Source organism: Ctenopharyngodon idella, chromosome 18 (assembly GCF_019924925.1).
Source record: "Ctenopharyngodon idella isolate HZGC_01 chromosome 18, HZGC01, whole genome shotgun sequence".
Lineage (NCBI taxonomy): Eukaryota > Metazoa > Chordata > Actinopteri > Cypriniformes > Xenocyprididae > Ctenopharyngodon > Ctenopharyngodon idella.
Window position 1 is genome coordinate 28,414,247 of NC_067237.1, and position 20,819 is coordinate 28,435,065.

At 36.2% G+C, this 20,819-nt stretch overlaps 1 protein-coding gene across 2 annotated transcripts in view; it reads right to left on the reverse strand.

The window, feature by feature from the left end:
• Window positions 1-20,819, reverse strand: part of LOC127500200 (voltage-dependent calcium channel subunit alpha-2/delta-1) — a 127,581-nt gene that overhangs the window by 23,611 nt on the left and 83,151 nt on the right. For both annotated transcript variants that reach the window (XM_051871165.1, XM_051871166.1), the window contains exons 19-24: window positions 14,606-14,677; window positions 13,474-13,545; window positions 13,327-13,388; window positions 13,144-13,220; window positions 1,255-1,315; window positions 821-918 (exon numbers count right to left, since the gene is read on the reverse strand). In XM_051871165.1, the coding sequence (XP_051727125.1) occupies window positions 821-918; window positions 1,255-1,315; window positions 13,144-13,220; window positions 13,327-13,388; window positions 13,474-13,545; window positions 14,606-14,677 (442 nt within the window). The remainder of the gene's footprint in view (window positions 1-820; window positions 919-1,254; window positions 1,316-13,143; window positions 13,221-13,326; window positions 13,389-13,473; window positions 13,546-14,605; window positions 14,678-20,819) is intronic.

The following is a 20,819-nucleotide window of genomic DNA, read 5'->3' on the forward strand; positions in this document are numbered from 1 at the left end:
TTTTATCAATGCCATCGATGCTTTTCCCTTTCTAGATGTAATTATTAAAATCAAAAAAGTCCATAAACTATAAATCCACACGAAAACTCGAGAAAACTTCAGTCAAAGCAGCTCATGCACGTCAACCGGAACTAATCTGAGAGATCAGCCTCCTGACCTTGAAGTGTCAAATTTCTCGGTTTCTGAATGGACGGACGGCTTGATTGACATATGTCCCCGCAAATGCTGAGTTCCAGGCATGATTTGTATACCATCGACATGTCCTCAGAAAACGTTAGCATGCCTTGATCGATGGTTTGGAGATTACACGTTTTTAGGTTCGAGAGAGCATTTCCTATTCTGCACATCTACGACAAAACAGTTGATTATTTACGAACGAAAGCTCACAATGTGAAAATGGTCTCATTTGAAAGAAAATATCCTAAGCTAAAAGATGATACAGAGTTTGTAGCTGTTTGTGGCTGACTGAAGCAGCCCTTATCGAAAGTGCGGGGGTCGATTTCTGTCTTTTCAAAACTGCGGGGGTCCTGACCCCCCTGTCCCCCGTGCCAACGGTGCGCCTGTGTGAATATTATATAAAGATTACTATGTAAAATTAAATAGCAGTAAATGCAGTTTTAATTAAATTTTTTGTAAAATTGTATTTTTGCGATGGATGGATGGATGGATGGATGGATAGATAGATAGATAGACTGCAGTGTGCTCTGTGTATACATAATACCTAAATACTATGTCTATGTACTATATGTCCCACACAGTGTATACTCACAGCTCACCCCCTCAGATGTATAAATGTGTTCTATAAAAAGTGAGCACTCACACATAGGATCATTTGGTGTTTTTCTATCAATGTACTCATTGAAGTCCATCAGGAACTGGGTGTTGTTGGATGAGACTTTCAGGTCCTTGCAGTATTCCCTGAAAAAAAAAAAATAATAATAATAATTTTTTCACAGAAAAAAAGACTAGTTTGATGACCACAATGAGGTCTGTTCATTTAAGTAGTGTGAAGTTGAGACCAAACATTTTTGCTGCTGCCGTGTCTGTGGGATCCATTGTTAAGGTGAGTGAAGTGTGGGTCTGAAGGTGTGAATTTACTGGCCTTCAAAGACCAATAGAGCCTAGATACAGCCCATATAAACCTGTCACGACTAAACCCTGTGGGAGGTCTGCCATTTTTGCTCTGTGTATATATATATATATATATATATGTGTGTGTGTGTGTGTGTGTGTGTGTGCGCGCGTGTGTGTTACCTGGGTGCAATAAAGGTGTACCCATATTCCTCAAATTTCTCCTGCTGCATGGTCTCAGAGACTATAGAGAGAGAGAGAGAGAAAGAGAGAGAGAGAGAGACGTGTTTAGACAGATGATATTAAAAATATTCAAAACTATAAAATAAATAAAGTGATAGACCAATATATCATCCAATATATGCACTGTAAAAAATGGCCTTGATTTTAACGTTAAAAGACTGTAAAAACGCTACGGTGAAAAACAGTTAATTGGTTTAAAGAAAGTTTCTGTACTATATACGGTGAATAATGTAATAGATCTAACGGTACATTGAAGGTAATTTTAAGGTAAAATACCATTAAATTTAGATTTTGGAAGTGAAAAATAACAAGTCATTGTATAATTTACAGTGAAAAACCATAAATTGACATTCCCACAATTCCCTGCGTGACGCTTCACATTTGATGTATTTTCGTTGAAATAACTGTTTCTGCTTAGTTTTTTTCTAATCAGTTATGTACATTAGGGTTTTATGTTACATCTAATGTTGTAAAATTAATGTTTATTGCATTTTTAAAATTTCATGTGTGTCACCATGATGGTCTTTAGTGTTTGTGTGAATGACACTGTGTGCACCTTCAGTATATTAGCATTGTCCTTCTCAGCTTGTGGAAAAGCTGCTTGTGATGAACTTTGATTCATCATGTGACTTTCATCACCACTGTGTTTGGTGGTTGTCAGTGTATTACAAAAGTACAAAACAGATATTAGTACTTCAATAGGTTGGTAAATTAACATTGAAATTAAATACGTTTTTTTTTTCCGTTAATTTAACAGATTTTTTTTTTTTTTTTTTACAGTGTGTAAAATAAACCGTTATGAACCGTAATTATTACAATATAAACCTTTAAATTATATGGCTTTGAACTGTAAAATAGACAGCTGTCCCGTAAAACCTAAAATGTTGCTACCATTTTACAGTAAAGCTCTGGCAACCACAGCTGCCGTTTTTTTTTACCGTAAATTTTACAGGGATTTTTTTTTTTTTTTTTTTTACAGTGTGGCCATTCTGAGTTTATACTGGCATAGACTAGAAAAGGGAAATTCAAATTAATATGGCATAGCAAAATGTTAATTTCATTGTAATATATGCATAAACCAGCCTAAACTGGTTTATATGGTCTTGTGGCATGGCCAAACTGGTCTTCAGCTGGTCTAGCTGGCATCCAGAGCTGAAAAAAGAACAAAAATCCTCTAAAACCAGCCAACAGACCAACCTGGAAGACCACCAATGAACATCAAACAATCTTAAGCTGGTTTAAGATTTTTTTGGGAGATATCAAATATATCATTCAGCATTATATCCACCATGCCAATCTCTAGTTATCAGTATTATCATTGGCAATTGCAAAAACCCATATCGGTTGATTTGACAGAACACATTTTATGGGAGAAACTGTAAAAGAGATATGATAAACAAAAAATTAGCAACATGCAAAATGAATGTAATGTTTATAGATGAGAAGTGTTTATGAGAAGTTATTTTAATTACACGCATACAGATGTATGACATGACTACTCTGGGAAAAAATGCATGAAAAGATGCATGCGAATGACACTGAAAATAAAATGATACAACTGACGAATGTAATAAAACGTGAAGATCTTAGAAGAGGAGGGTGCAGTACTTGCCCTTGTTCCCTGTGGTGAAAATCCAACCAATCAGAAGACAAAGAGAAAGACAAAGTTACCACAGTCCATCATAGTCCCAAAAGATGTCCAACATTGTAAACCGGATACTCTGAAAACAGCATTTCACATAAAACATGCACATGCACATTCAGATTAAGCCAAAGCCTGGACACACAACAAAGATGTGAGTTTGAGATTACAGACGTGAAGAAATGGATGCAGACAGTCCTTTCCATTCAACACAGAGAGTTACGAGAGGAGTGAGCGGAAAGTTTGGCAGGCATGGTAAAAGAATTCTGACGCTTGATGAAAACATCAAATGACAAGATGGTTGAACAAATTGGCATGCAGTTTTCACGATCAGCAAAAATAAAGGTCAGCCAGTGTTTGGTGAAGTCACATCAAACTCTCTTTGTACATCAAAGGTACACACGCAATCAGCCATTGATGTGAGCCAGTATATCATCACACAAACCAAAATAGAACCAGACCATCTCAGCATACAGAAGTTGCTATGTCTAGAAACTTCCGGACTGCACTTTCACCAAGCCATACAAATTAATTTTTATGTTACAATGAAAATTGACTATGATTGTAATAAAATCCTATAAACAAAACAACTCAAAACAGTTGCTCAAAATATTCAGATGCATCTAATTACGTCTTAATGTACTGTTGAGAATTGATAGCTTGCTGTGTGTACACAGCATTGTGTTCTTGGCTGATGTTTGAGGCAATTACTTCAGAAAGTTGTAAAATCTAATACGAAGATGAATCACTAGAGCCAAAATAAGCAAGTATAATTAAAACAGTAGTACTAGATCCAATTTACATACTTTCACTAAACCCATGAGATGCCATGCATTATTGAATTTACTACAGTTAATACGTGCATATTCTGGCTAAATTAAAAACAGCTTCAAATGTGGCTCATTGAATAGGATTTTATGGCCAGGATTATTCCTTTTTTTGCATCAAATCTGGCCCTGGAGGTCCACTGTCCTGCAGAGTTTAAATCCAACCCTAATCAAACACACCTGAACAAGCAAATCAAGGTCTTCAGGATTATTAAAAAGCTATTATAGGCAGGTGAGTTGATTATGGGTTGGAGCTAAACTCTGCGGGACAGTGGACCTCCAAGGCCAAATCTTTTGACTGCTACTAAGCAACCACCCAAACTCTAGAAACCACCTGTTAATGCCCTAACAATCACCTAGAACACCCTTACAACTGCATAGATACGCATTAGAACCACTTAGAACTGGCAACCACCCAGCACACCTTTGCATCACACCACCTTCGGGCTAAACTGTTCTCATTGCTTAAGCGTTCCATTCCGTACTGCTCCAGACAGTATTGATATGGTATCATTTTCCACTGTAGGGCAGATAACAGAACTCTTTGGAATGTAATACAAATGTGTCAGTCGTTGCCTTGGTCACGCAAGAGTTTACAAAAGATATGAGATAAAATAGCGACCGCATTATGGAGGATGATCAGTACTTTTAATTTTATTATTAACTTGTGTTAACTTTGCTCAAATAGCATGCATGGCCAACTACAGAGAAACTGTGGCAGCGAGGCAACAGACAAGTAAGTAATCCTGAGTGGCAATGTCACTACATGCATTCTACCAGCACGTTTTTTTTAGAAACCCTAAACTTGGAAATGGCAGCACAGAATATCTGGAAGTGACTGGACAGTTATTGCATTTCAATGCTGAGTCATCATCAGTGTTATTGTTAACTAACTTAAAAAAAAATAAAAAATAAACAATTTAATAGAAAAAAAAAAAACCACCTGAAAATAAATAAAATATAAATATTAAATGAAAAACTTAAAAACTTTAAAAACTAAAAAAAAGATAGAAAATTAGAAATAAGTTTAAGTTGTAATTAGGCTACCAAAAAAAAAATTGAAATAAAATAAAAATAGAAATATTTTACAAAAAAAAAAAAAAAAAACTAAAAAAAAAAAAAATGCAAATTATAAAAGCACATAGCAAAATTACAAAAAGTTAAAGTCCCTATAAAGGCAATATTAAATATGTGTTCTGAGTTTGTCACACCACAGAAACATGTTATTAACCACCCAGCCAAATTTGAATGATAAAAAAAAGCCGCCAAGACAATTAAATAAATTATAAAAATCTTGAAAAAATTAGCGATATTCTCAAACGCTGGGGGTGTGTCCGCTGTCTGCGCTGAAACCACGCCCGCTCGTGGGAAAGCTGCCGTCTGTGGACTACCTACCATAATTATAACATAAGCACACAAGGAAACTTACACTCATTGGTGGGCACATACTGCCCAGTGTTGCCAAGTCAGTGGTGTTCCTGTGGAATTGGGCTACATTTACACTATTTCTGTGGGTTGTTTTTCATGTCCGTGGGTTGAAGCTACCCCAAATAACATGATATTTAGCCCCTGGAATACAAATTTTACCAGGGGAACCCTGCAAAAAAAAAAAATGGCACTAGATGTCGGCGGGACGGGAGGATGAAGGCTGGGGCGGTTCGGCCCCATTCTCCAGTAACAGCGAATTATCAGTGAATCCCAGTTGTCTCCGATGAAAGTTTATAAAATTATCCGGTGTACAATGATCAATGCAGAGGCGGATGCTGGTGGTGATCCTCAGCTTCTTCTTCACAAAATTAATACACCTCTTCTTGATATAATCATTTTTGGAAATTTAAATAAGGACACCGACCTGTTTTGTAAGTTATTGCAACCAGGTAATACACATTTCCATGAGGAAGGCATAGCTAGCTAGCAAACTGTAGGCTGTAGTAACTCGCGATTGAGCGGGCGAACTGATGCGAATGTGCTCTAGTTATAGTGTTAGGGGAAAAAATCCTGAACACAGAAATAGTAAAAAAAAAACTGTTCAATGGTCTAACTCCACAATTCAGTACTACACAGTTCAAAGTCTTTGTAATGTGTTTCAGCAATACATTTCTAACATTTATAATGTGTTTAGAAACAAATCTCAGAATTGCCTTTACAGGGACTTTAAATTTAAATAAAAAATGAAAATATATATAAAAAAAATGAAATTATTCCAAATAATAAATACACCACGTTCCAAATTATTATGCGAGTGACATATCAGTAAGATTTCAGTAGAATAAACTTTCAGATTTTATTTTTTCTAAGAAAATGTTTGTTTGTTTATTTATCCATGTCTTTTTAGATAACTGATATCAATCTCAGACAAAATAATTTGCCAGGTCTTTGGAAACCCTACTTAGAGGTTGTTCCACATTATTAAGCAAGTCACAGTTCTCATGCAATATGGGGAGGAAGAACACTTCTGGTGTCTCTGGAGTCTCAAGAAGCTCTCCATGCAGGCTGCCGGTTGTGCGTAAAGATGCATTTCAGCAACCGTTAACCATACCTCACAAAGAGAAACATTTACAGTGGGTTTAGAAATACATGAAGACTCATTTTTAAATAGTTTTATTCGCTGACTAATGCCGTACTACAATGGATGGTCTAAATGGATGGATTTCTGGATGGTTGGTGAATGGCCACCATGTTCTAACAAGACTGCGATGTCAGCAAGGAGCTAGCGGGTGATGATTTGGGCTGGAATATTGGGAAGTGAGATGGAAGGTCCCTTTAGGGTCTCTGAGGGTATTAAAATGACTACTGCAAGATAAGTGGAGTTCATAACTGGCCATTTTCAGCTATGGTATAAAAAGGAGGATAGTGCCTTCTGAAATACAATGCACTATGCACTATCCCATGCTGCAAAAAAACACCACAGCAATAAAACTGTTTGAAAATGTATTTCTACACCCACTGTAAATGTTTCTCTTTGTGAGGTTTGGTTAGTGGTGGCTAAAATGCATCTTTACGCACAACTGCCAGCCTGCATGGAGAGCTTCTTGAGACTCCAGAGACACCAGCAGCTTCAAATACCTGTTTGCTGCTCAACACTGGCTTTTTTTTATAGCTGCCCTTTTAATACAATTAATTTTTTTGACAGGAACTTTCATTAATAAGCCTTTATCTGACCGAGTTCTGCTGTGCTCTAAATCACTCACAAATCTTATAATAATTTGATAATCTCCATTCAGTTTTCACACAATATTAGCTGTTTTCACGCCTTTTGCACAACATTGGACCATTTCATGCTTTTCATCTTCAAAAAGATCTTTCTTCCTCCCCATATTGCATGAGAACTGTGACTTGCTTAATAATGTGGAACAACCTCTAAGTAGGGTTTCCAAAATTATTTTGTCTGAGATTGATACCAGTTATCTAAAGAGACATGGATAAATAAACAAACAAACATTTTCTAAGAAAAACTAAAATCTGAATGTTTATTGTACTGAGATCTTACTGATATGTCACTTGCATAATAATTTGGAACGCGGTATACTACAAAAGTATATAAATAATACTACAGTGGATCTGACTAGCAGCATGGGGGACCACAAATACAATCAAGAGTAAGGTAGACCATGTCATCTGCATCTATAGGCCATCATTAGCTCTACTCTCATTACTGCCATTAGCAGAGCTTCTAACCAGAAAAAAAAACAATGACACGGGTTTCATCCGCTCTGATGACAGCGAGGCTGACATAATAGGGTCTGTGTGTCTGCATATGTCAAAACAGAGTGGTGTTAGACCCTTGTTTGTGTGCAAATGGGTGTTTGAAGCTTCTGTCAATGTGTCAATGAGTTAAAGGCTTCACATCTGCTCTAAATTCGCTGTCAATATAATTAGCACCATTTCAGATTCTTTTCTTCTCAAACTAACACAACCCTGATCTCCAACAAACACTTTCTGGGTACTCGGTGACAAACACATGTGAGGCTAATCAAGCCCAAACATCCAGAACTTGTAAGATCCAGTCTAGTCCAAGGTCTGCGATCCAAGCAGCCGAGTCCATCATCACAGGTTTCGGTTACGACCAGCCGTAAGGACACGTCCCTCGAGAGAACTCCGCGTTCACCTGTTCTTCTCATTATTTGCTCTACACGGCTCCCAAAAGCCACACTTCTCTCGTTCTGCCTTTCTGAAGTTTACATTCGGCTTTCGGCTTTGGTCATACAAGCCCCGTGGAGCTCCCAGAGCGCAGAGTTGGGCTCCTAAGGTATCCAGGAGCACTCTTAAGACCACCGCAAAGACCTGACCTCTGCGCCGCTGCCTCTTTCCCCTTTCTCAATAACCATATGGACCTGCCTCTTTACGAGCCCGTAAACCTGTGCCAGGATCCTTTACGACAAGAAATGGAGAGAAAGGGAATAAGGGGAGGAAGAGAGAGAAAGAGATACTACATACTCACACATATATGCGGTAGCACACTCCAGGATACAGAAATATCAGTTTTAGCACATTAACACACACCCAAACACGCTCGCACATAATAAATTAGATGCACAATTATAACTTGCGTACAAAACATCAAATTCCAGTGACCGCTGGTGCCTCAAGTAGCTGAAAGCTACTGCTTACAAGCCACAAAATGACCTTCTGTGGCCCCTTCCAGTCTTCAAAACCTGCTTTACTCATTGTTTCACAAGCTAAAATTTCCTTTGTTGGCTTTCTTGCTTGTAGTGACTAAAGTTAAAGCTATGTGATCTTACAAAGCAATGTTATGCTAAAACAATGATGCTGATGAACAGTGAGAAGGAGAAAAAAAGCTTCTGGCTCAGAGTTCTGCATTCTGGCATGTTCCTTCTGCATGGCCCCTGTGCAGTGTTGCAAGAGTAAAACTCATAATATATCTCACAATCCTTCGTGCCACAGACCTGAATGATACATCAAATCTTGTGGCTTGTTGAGGAGAAGTGTGCTATTACTTTTAAAAGAAATTGGGCATGTGATTATCTCATAGATATACATTGGAGAAGGGACCTGGACCATATCTAGGGACCAGAATATCATAGAGATGTAACCACCCAAGTACACCCTAGCAACAATTTAGCAATGACCTAGCAACTACTCAGAATACCCATGTGACGTATAGCAATACCCTGGAAACCACCTAGCAACCGCATAACAACATGCAAAGAACCACTCAGAAGTAGTGTTGTAGTACACAAAAGAAGATTTTGAAGAATGTCGGTAACCAAACTGTTGACGAGCACCAGTCGCTATGTTTCCATTCCCCTATTTTTATGGGCATTTTAGGATATCGCATTAAAAAAAAAAAAAAAAAATCGCTGGATGGAAACACCAAGATGCGCATAAATTCTAAAAATGCTCATAAAAAATTTGCTCAAATGAGTCTGATACATTTTTTATGCGATATGAAAACATGCGCATAAACTACAATGACAATACTTGTACCGAATAAATTCCTTGAATCGAAAAAGACGTGAATGCGATGGGATGGCATAACTGGGCCATGTTTTGGTCATTCTGTAATGCCTGAGCAAAGCCTGTCATTAAAGTGGTTCAGTATAGTTCCCTCCCAGAAGCGTTCACAAACACCTGGGATCAGCGTTTAATGAGTTTTGTCTGTGTGCTGAGGCGCAAGACATTTATTATATACATTTATTATGTAATACAATTATTACATACAGTGGCTTCTATTGCAGCAACTTCCATTTTTCTTAGTGATATTTAATGGCAGTTTATCAGGAAGTGACCTTTTTGTTTTCTTCGACTCACTGGATGCTTAAAAGTTAAATTTGCAACTTTGGATGGAAACATAGCTATCGACTTTCATAGTATTTGTTTTCCATACTATGGAAGTCAGTGGGGCCCATCAACTGTTTGGTTACCCATATTCTTCAAAATATCTTCTTTTGTGTTCAGCAGGAGAACGAAATTAATACAGGTTTGGAACAACTTGAGGGTATCCCTTTAATACAGTTACGTTCACACAAAGTTTGGTTATTTACGGGAGTGACAACCGCATTATATAATTGAACTCACACTCATAAATTTTCAGGATTCTTGGAAATTCTTGCTCTACTCTCTGCCCAGATATAAAAGCTGCCGACGGTTAATGAAGATTTGAGGGATGAACTCACGGCTTGGACTCTTGTCGTGTCAAAAGTCATAAGACTTTTCGGTTTTGTGGACATCACCATCTTGATATTACTTTGGTCACTGTCGCAATGGTTACCGATAAGATAATACAGGTATTCTCATATAGTATTTGAGACGCTACTGTAAGTTGCTGTGTGAACAGGACATTTCAAGACTCTGTACTCTTTCAGAAGATGCATAATAGCGCCCCCTACCGTATAACAGTGAAAACTACGGTGACCGGGAGAGGACATGTTCGGTTTACTTAGTTTTGTCGTGGCCACAATATGCTAACTCGTGGGAACGTGATAAGTCGTGGCCACGAGATCATTTTGTCGAGGTAACGACATCCATATGTCGTGGCCTCGAGATCATATGGTGAGGGAACGATATATTTTTCTCGTGGCCACGACTTCTTTATTTTGAGGGAACGACATAATTTCTCATGTCCAGGAGTTAAATGTGTAAACAACCTGTGCGACCATGACAACCTAGAATTATCAGACATGGATAGGCCAATAATAATATTTATTTTTAATTAAGAAAAAGCGCGGAATTAAGAAATGATTATATTAACATGCCTATTGTGTTGTGTGCGATGAATACAGTATAGCAGCATTCGAATGAAGTTTATCAATACATGTTAGAATATACCGTGTATATTTTTATCACATCCAACAGTCTTTTAAATCCATTCACTGATTGTTAATTTTTATTTTTTTATTCACTGTTATGTAGCCGTATTTGCTTTATTTTCCCCTTCATTTCCCGTATCTCTTAACTTTTTTGTAGGCCTATGTTAGCTATATTTTGTAAATACTTTAAATGCCCAATTTAGAGTATTTACAAAATATAGCTAACATACATGTTATTATCAAATTGATAATAACTTAATTTGAATGTTGTCTATTGGCAACATTGCGTGCAATATAATAGGCTATTTATAACTTATTACATTGCGCGCGATGTTGACTATTTAGACAGCATATATTAATATAATAATTTCTTAATTCCGCTCTTATTTTATCATTCTTAATTAAAAATATATATTATTAGGCCTATCCATTTCTGATAATTCCAGGTTGCCATGGTCACGCAGGTTGTTTACACATTTAACTCGTGGCCATGAGAAATAGATATCGTTCCCTCAACATAATGAAGTCGTTACCTTGACAAAATGATCTCGTGGCCACGACTTATTTTCACATTCCCACGAATTAACATCTCGTGGCCACGACATATTATCACATTCCCACTAGTTTATAGGTCGTGACTACAACAAAACTAAGTAAACCGAACATGTCCCCTCCCGGTCACCGTAGAAAACATGGATTTCCGGAAATTTCCAACAATGGCAGGGAAAGAGTAAAAATAAAACTATTAAAAATCAATTTTGGTAATTGAAATAAAGCTAAAATAAATATAAATATTAGATTAAAAATTTAAAATTAAATAAAAATGATAAATGTTATAATTGCAACTAACTGAAGTACTAAAATTACTGAAACAAAAATAAATTAAAGCTAAAAAGAAATACTAAAGATCTTATAAAAATGACAAAAGTACATAAACATTATTAAAACAAACAAAAATTAAAATAAAAACTGAAAATATAAAACAAACAAAAAATTCCAAATATGAATAAATACTATAATAGTAAAAACAACACTGCTCAGAAAAGCGTAGCAACCACATAGCAACACCCTGGAAGTCAACAAGAATACCCTAGCAATTTCTGGTGGTTTATATTTGCATGGGTAATAAAAATTGGAATCTTTTATTTATTTATTTATTTATTTTTACATATCTAACTGTGCATGCATGTTAAGACAAGCATCAAACACTGTCAGTGATTAATCAACGGATGTTGCACATACCATGCATAAAAAAATAAGCTACTTAAACAAATTAGTTAAGCATAGAAAACCTAACTTAAAGTCATGCATAAATAAATGTATATATAAACGTAAATAATGTAAATAAAGGCAGGTAAGCTCAGGAGAACATACAGTGAAAGAACTGTAAAAGACAGACAGACAAATAGTACTTGCCCCATTGTGCTGTCATTTAAAGATGGAAAGGAAGAGAAAGGAGAGATTGAAGAAAGACTTAGTTTTGCACATGTACATTTATGTAGAATAAATGTGTCTGGTAATGTATATCTCCATTGTTTTAAATAAATAGTTCACCCAAAGAGGAAAAATAGTCATTACTTACTCAAAATCCTGACATTTTTAATCTGAATTGGAAACAAATCATTCTTTTGATCCAGTTCTTTTCATGAACCGGTTTAAGAATCAGAATAAGATCTGGTTCTCAAATTCACCTCACTGATTAGCATGACTATAATGACTTTGGTCTGTTCATAAGGCTTCAAAAGACATGTAATATAGTGCAGGAGCCATATAGACTACATATAATAGTATAATCATTTTTTGTATGAAATATGAACTTTTGTTATATCAAAAGAAGCAACATAAAACTTCTCCTTTTATGTTTTCCAAAAAAAAAATATCAGTATACAGGTTTGTAACCACACAAGAGCCAGTAAATAATGGCAATTTTCATTTCTGGGTGAACTGCTCCTTTAAGGAATGTTCTGGCTTAAGTGCAAGTTAAGCTTTATCGACAGCATCTGTCAATTACCACTGAAAATAAGTTTGACGTGTACCTGGGTTTATAAAGCAAACAAAAAACTATACAGAAATAGAAGTCTATGGGGCAACGAAGTACAAGTTGAAGTAATTTTCTTTGCTAAATTGACAGCAAGCCACATGCTATCGATAGAGCTTAACCTGGAATATTACTCCAAATGAGCTGAGCGTCTGTGTATGTGTGCAGATCTGGACCTCAGCAGCACATGTCCAGAGGGGAGGGAGCGTTTGCAGTCTCTCTTCCCAGCCGGGGCCCCTGTGTGCTGAGGAGAGTCAGATCAAACGCCTGGCTACACTGCTCAGGATGGGTGGAGACCAGCTGGACCTCAGTTTAATACAGAGAGCAGCCCTGACAATCGAGGTCACACTCACACACACACACACACACACAAACAGGCAGACCTCTCTTGCGAGCCGATGAAAAATATTTGCAAGCAGTCTCAGCTATTTCGTAAAACAATAGCTTTGCATGCCGAAGGCTCTATCTGATCTTTTTAGTAAATGATAGTGTGTTTGCTCAACGTGGGGAGCTGTTTTGTGTGTTCTGGGCGGTAAAACAGGCGTTACTCACACATGGCTTGTTTTATAGTGTTCCCCAGGTTTGCCTCGATGTAATGCAGACTGTATTCAGGCAAGACCAAGGCCAGGCTGCAGAACACCCACACAGAGAGAAGAAAAAGACAATGTGTTTTATACATACAAATACTTATGGGAGTTATGAAACACTTTGCATAGGTAATGCCACAACTCAGACCTGTAGTCTGTCCCGTTAACTGGTGCCCAGGTATATGTCCTGATTCCTCGATCAATGTATCTCTGATATTTGGAATAAAAGTTATAAACAAACCAAAAATATGGACAAAATATGGTGCAGAAGAAGAATTATAAAAGATCTACACACCTCATCTTGAGATTTCACAAGCGTTTCGATCGTTTTCTCCCCAGGGTCTCTGTCAATCATCAAAGTCCGTATCTGAAAGAGAGATCAGAAGATCTGTGTTAATCTGACAACACCATATTCATATACCCCGGTATTTACCTGGTACATTTAAAGGAATATCATGGTATATGAATCACAGAGGTGTCTACCATTGCCAATTTACTATCATAGTAGTATCCAAAAACCGATAAAGTCAAAAATGTTGGCATGTTTTTGTAAAGGAATTACATAGCCATATTTCCTTGAGCTCATTGAATCCTAATGTACATTTTCATCTGCAAATACATTTCATTTTGTGCAAAAAATGGTCTTTGACTTGTGTGGTCAGGCTTAATGTCAGCGACTCACATAAATCCCTACTATCTATGCTAACTATGCATCCCATGAGCAAAAGGGGTTTTCAACACATGTTTTGTAACTGAAATGGTTTAAACAGTTCTTCAAGAAACTCAAACAAGTAATATTCTATTCTATTCTATGCTATTCTATTCTATCAAATCGTAACTTACAAATCAGCACATTTGTAAACACCATACTGTAAGAGTTTGTGCATTAAATTACTTAGTTCACTTTATTAGTTTACGCCTTCTGTATTCAACCTATGAAAAAGTGTAACTGATGTCGCGTCAGTTACCCTTGTTTTGTAAGTTGAAGGCGTAGGACGTAGCGGAAGCGTTTTGAACCGCGAGAGGTGTTACACTTTCTTTGTAAGTTGAATACGGAAGGCGGTTTGGTGGAAGCTAGATAATTTACTGTCTAACTTGTTAAATATGGATATTTTTCTTACACAAACACTTTGGAACGCATTCAGAAGGCCTTTATTTACCCCCCTGGAGCCCTGCGGAGTACGTTTATGATGGATGGATGCACTTTTTTTGAGTTTCAAACATGTGGTTTCCGTGCACTGCCATTATAAAGTTTAGGAGCATCAGGGTGATTATTAATATAACTCTGATTGTATTCGTCTGAAAGAAGAAAGTCATATACACCTAGCATGGCTTAAATCATGGGGTAATTTTCATTTTAAAGTGAACTAATTCTTCAAATCAAAACCTTTCATCAATAATGTTTGTATGTGTGTGTTGTGCCATACCTGGACTTTAATGTCATTTTCCAGCTCTGCATCCAGAAAATCCAGTGTAACAGGTTCCTGGAATTTGGGGTTCTAAAGAGGAGAACCAAATTCTGTTAACATTTCTCTCTCTATAGTTTACTTTCAGCTTTGGGTTGAGTGTTAATTTACTCCAGGTCTACAATACATCACAGTGAAAGTTTCTGTTGAGCTATAGAAACATACAGTGTTTAAAAAGATCATTTATGGAGGCATAAATCTGATTAATATGTTCTTCTACACAGAGAAGGAAGAAAATAAATTAAACTCAATACTCTCAGGGAAAAAAAAATCTGTTTTTTATTTACATTTAATCACCTTTGTGTCTCCCTTTCATAAACATTCACATTTTTTGAATGACACAAATGTAGAGAATGTGGGTGGACGATTGTGTTTCTAAACACAAAAAACTGAATATTTCTGTTCTCTAACAACTGAATACCTCTGAAAAAAATAAAAATAAATACTTGCATGGAAACATGAAACTGAAAATCTTTTCTTCCATGATTCAGACTTAACTGGATTAAATACACATGTATTATATTATGAAACACAAAGTTCAGATATTTTTTTTTGAATGAATACCTATTTCATTACATTTTGGTTGTTAAATTATGATTCAAGTTTTTGAGCAAGAACCATGTAGATATTAAAATTGCTTAACAAAACTGTGGCTCGCTCCAGTTTATGAGGTAATACATTCTGTTTCTGTAAAGTCCAAGAAACAATGTTTGCTTTTGGAAACGAATGATTTCGTTCATCTGTATTGCACGTCACATTGCTCTTGTATACATTAACAACACTGGCACCTACATCAAATCTATGATGTAAAAAGCATTATAAGGTGAAATGAGGCAGTCGGACTCTTACATGTAAAATGCAGAGAGCAGAGCAAGCGTGAACACGAGCAGAGATGAGGATGAGGAGACAGATGAACAAATATGTAAGAATCAAAAACAGAGACAAGAGACAAAACACAAAAATCACATCAGAAAGAAAGAAAGAAAGAGACATATAAATGAGAACGAAAGGAAAAGGAAATCAAAGGAAAAGGACTGAATATGAAAGCAGGGGAGTAATGAGAGACAGACAACACTGAGGAAGGATTTCAAAGTGTCGGGGTCGCCCTCTGCTCGGCTACCGCCCCTCCTGGGGGAACTCACATATCGTCCAGATATGACTGACATGTGTCGGCTTCATGCCTCAATCTAGCAGAGCGTGAGAGAGACATATGAAAAGTATGTCTGGCACTTCTTATGTAGACTGTGAAAATATGTAAACTATTTTTCTGCCATGTGCTAAGATATTCTACGCCTGAATTCCACCAACGTCGGTCATAAATATGTCATGTCACTGCTAATGTGGGCGTTGCTGTTTATGTTGAACGTGATAATGATAGCACACCACTGAGAGTCACGGTGACTAACCCTATTATCACACTAATTACAGTGTTCAAGAGAGAGAGATAACAGAACCCATGGCAGAAATAGGCCTTATTAAAAACAATCTCATGCACAAGACTACTAATCTGAAGCACTGAGCGTATAGTGGCAACAATTAAAAAAAAAGACATCCATTTTGTTAATGATGCTCTTTTCTTGCTGAGATAACTTAAAATTGAAATGCCTGTATATTTATTGTTTTATTTAAAACCTATCAAACTTTTCCCCAAATGTTTGGTTAAAAAGATTGCTTGTCTATTTTTGTTTAAAATAAATGACACTGGTTTAATATTCTACTATTATGTAATGCATAAAAAAATGATTATAAAAAGCGATACCGAAAAGAGTTACCATCTTTAGCCAGTCCAAACATCTATCATGTTAACCAGGCCGCAGTATTTTTTTATAAACAGGAAAGAAAGATTTATACAAGTTCCTGTGTGTCCCACCCAGTCCTCCCCTCCAACCTGAAATACACAGGCAATGCCAGTTTTACAAAACATATCACACAAACAGATGTATGATAGATTTTTGAAAAATCAGATATCCTAAAAAAAGATCTGCTGAAATAAATGTGTGATACAAATATATATATATATATATATATATATATATATATATATATATATATATATATTAGTAAATAATATTGGAAAGGAAAAGTCAAAAGAAGAAAAAGGCAACTTTTTGCCAATTAGGAGCCAAAAAAAGCAGCAAATTGACGAAACATTTCAGGCAGTTCATTTCCCCATAACGCCACTGTGGGACAGGCAATGTACCGTTTCAGCAAATGTTTTTCCTTTCCCTTTTCTCCTTCTCATTTTTCACTTGTGTGCTTTCACTTGGACAGTAAATCATCTTTTTGTTGTTCGCATTACAAATGGAGGTCAAGTGAGAACACAGACCTGCCGTATGAAGAAATCATTACTGAATCCTTTCAGATTACAAGCACATGACATGAATACCAACTGCTTGAGATATGCATTGGATGCAAGCGCTGAACGTGCTACAGTAGGCTGAACTCTCCAGTATATCTGGTAATGGTTGGAACAAATAAAAACCATTATCTTTCTGATCCGCCAGACAGGAAATATCTCAGAGAACTCTCACTCTGTAGACACAAACAAACATCAGATGGCATGCTAGCACTCCTGATAACCATTACACACACTTACTGAAGTCATATCCCTGCTGAAAACACCAGCATGACTGATCATAAGCATATGCTGTGTTTTGAATGCTGGTTCCCACTATATATATGTTTATATAGTATATGAGGCTGTCAAGCGATTACAATTTTTAATCTAATTAATTACACAATGTGGCGATTAATCAAATTAATCACAAATTAATCACACAACAAATTTGGCTGAGAAACTACCCCCAAAATATCATTTAAAGTCATTATTGTGTTAAATAAGAAAAGAATCTTTACAAAAAATATTTTATTTGATTCAACATAGAATATTATTACAAAAATGTTTAAGCTTCAACTGCCATGAGGGTGAGTAAATGATGACAGAATTTTCATTTTTGGGTGAACTATACTTTTAATGGGTTTTTTATTAATATGGAAATATGAAATAATTTTTTAATGAAACGATACTCTAAATAAGAAACTAAAACTGCAAGTAGGTGGTAAATGTCTAAATTGTCATTTAGTCATTCATTTATTCGATTTGTTCAATTAGCTGATTCATTCAGGAATGAAGTAAATGGCTCTTCTTATGAATTGCCCACTGAATCTTTGGTTCGCCCGATTGATTCGCTCAAAACGCGGATTCATTCAGAAAAGAAACGCCGCTGTGTGTTGCTCGGAGACGCACAATTGTTCTACTATGGCTTTAGGTAATATTTTCATTGGCAAAAATGAGCAAAGTCCCGGCTCGTGGTCCTTTCCCGATCCCGAACTGTGGCCGTGTCTCCAAGACGCTTGAAGAAACCGACCTAAAAGCACCGGCTGTTGTCAGACTCCTTGTGTATTCAAAAATCTCACTGGATTATTAAAATTAATGGCAAAATGAATGTTTGGAAAGGTGAACTGATATTTCCTACTGACACACTACAGCAAAAGATATAAATAACTGGCTTAAAAGCTTTTTTGGGGGGTGAAAATAATGACGTGCCTAAGACTTTTGCACAGTACTGTATGTGTTGTGTACAATGTGGCTATATGTAGCGTTATGTAACTATCATCACAAACGCAAAGATTTTGGGGCTCTGGAACTACAAATGAGCTCACTAATGATTTTGAGTAATAATTACACTACAAGGCCTCTAAGATTACAGTTAGGTAGAAATACTAGATATACTACAACTATAAGAGTTAAACAAGCTATTTAGCACTATTTCACTCTATTTCTATGACAGGACGGACTGGATCTACCACAGTTTGCATGGTCTCACCTCAGGGAACGTTAGAGCAAGCTTTTTACTTAGCCTGCGGCGACGGCTCTGAATCCTGTTCTAATGAGAAATATGGAGAAGATTTCAGTGGAAACAGAAAGAGAGTTATTTATGGGTGCCAAAAACTGACTTAAGCATTGAAAGAGACCACACTTGTTAACAGTGCTGTTATTGTAAAACATGGTAATCCATCATAGATGAGAACGTTTGAAAGAAATAAAAGTGCACGCTATAAATCGATTCCCATCGTGTAGGCCTTCCTACTGTTTGAACACAATTATTTGGCTCTCTGACAAGCAGACAACATATGGCTGACATACTATGAGGGTTTGTTCAATTTCTGCACTGTCAAAATCAAATTAGCCCTTCCTGCAGTGTTCAAAGTCTCCCTGAAAGACTCTCCAAAGTTCGTTCGAAGTGGTCGCTTTCTCTTAACTTTAGCCGACAAATTCAGTCATGTGTTTTGCACCACTGGATACTGGTGGAACACTTTGAACTGTTTCCAGTAGATCTGGCACCCCATGGTTTAGGGGCTTGTGTTTGCATATCAGCGCTGCTCGGGGTTAAGTACGGCATCCATGGTTCAGAGATTCAATCCATGCCTATGTGTCTCTCTCAATCAGCCTGCTTGATCTGCGGCCGTACCAGATCGCATCTCAACATCTGTCCTTGAGAGATCAAACCTTCAGATGTGATCAGAGTCGGCTCGCTAAACTAAAGTAAAACCAACCGTTCTGCACATGGAGTCCGCTGGGAGCAATAACACTAGCGTTTATGATTGTAATGGCACTTGCATTTTTTTATTGCCTTTAACAACATAGATGAGCTCATTAAAAAGAGCATTGTTTGCGAAGTATGTTACAAGTTTATTTCGGTTAAGTGTTTTCAAAGACTTTCCCAAATGAAGCGACATGGAGGGGAAGGAACCTCCGAGTCTATGTTGTTTCTTTTAATCCAAATATGCTGGAGGATGGAACTTTGAGGCAAGATGGAAATATGTCATAACATTCGTTCTTACTGACGCCAAGGACGGAAATGTGTTCTGTATGTTTGATTTAAATGGCTTGTGGACTGAAGTTAATACTCTCCATATATAAGACCTGGAGCTTTGTTATTTTAATGTATATTTAACAGCAAACATTGTATGTCTCTGACCCAATATTTTAACAATAACACTGACATGTTTCAGCACTTGCCCCACTCACATAACAGGCGTCCTCAGGCATAGACAGCTGAAAGAGTGATGAAATCTCTCAAACAAAATCTCTCAAATATATATTTGTACTATAGAATCTATTATTTGCATCAGAAACAAATTATATACACTGCTATGTTTAATAGTTTGGGGTCTGTAAGATATTTAAAAACATATTTTTAGAATTATTTTAATATATTTTAAAATGTTTTTTTTTTTTTTTTCTGTGATGGCAAAGCTTAATTTTCAGCATCATTACTCCAGTCTTCAGTGTCACATGATCCTTCAGAAATATTCTAATATGCTGATTTGCTGCTCAAGAAACATTTCTTATTATTATCAATGTTGAAAACAGTTGTCTTGCTTAATAATTTTGTGGAAACCATGATAGATTTTTTTTTTATATATAGAAAATTCAAATGAAGAGCATTTTGTAACAATGTCACTTTTGATTCAATTCAATCACTTCTGAAAAAAGTATTACTGTCTTTAAAACGAATAAAATAAAACAAAATAAAACGATAAAATTGTACTGACCCCAAACTTTTGAACAGTAGTGTATACCATTTGAGGTATAATTTCATTTCCTTTTATGTACTAAATAAAATGTATAAAATAATAAAAACCAATTCCTTAAGGTTTTTAATTACCAATAACAAAAAAAAAGCACATATATAAAAATAAATAAATAAATAAATAAATAAAATAATAATAAAAAAATGTATATATATATATATATATATATATATAACTACGAATTCAAACACTTTTTTTTTTTTTTTTAGAAAGCAATGGTATATGGTGCAAAACATTACTGATTTGTTTGACGCTTCCATTACTATCACGAGTCAAATTTGCAACAAATGTCAACAATATAATAGCAGGCTAGATAACGTTACCTTAGTTACATACTTCAATTAGCATAATTACATAACATAAATACATCAAACTAAACCAAATGTTTACGATGGACGTAAGATCTCACACTGGCCCCGAGTCATCCTTATTGTTGAGCCCTGCACATGTATAACTCTTTGCGATTACATATTGAGCTTAAATCAGAGAATGTCTAAACGATTTGTAATCTACACCCATCCAGACATAATATATTTAATGCATTTTACCTCCTTAACTTGCGAGATTGTCATGGTGG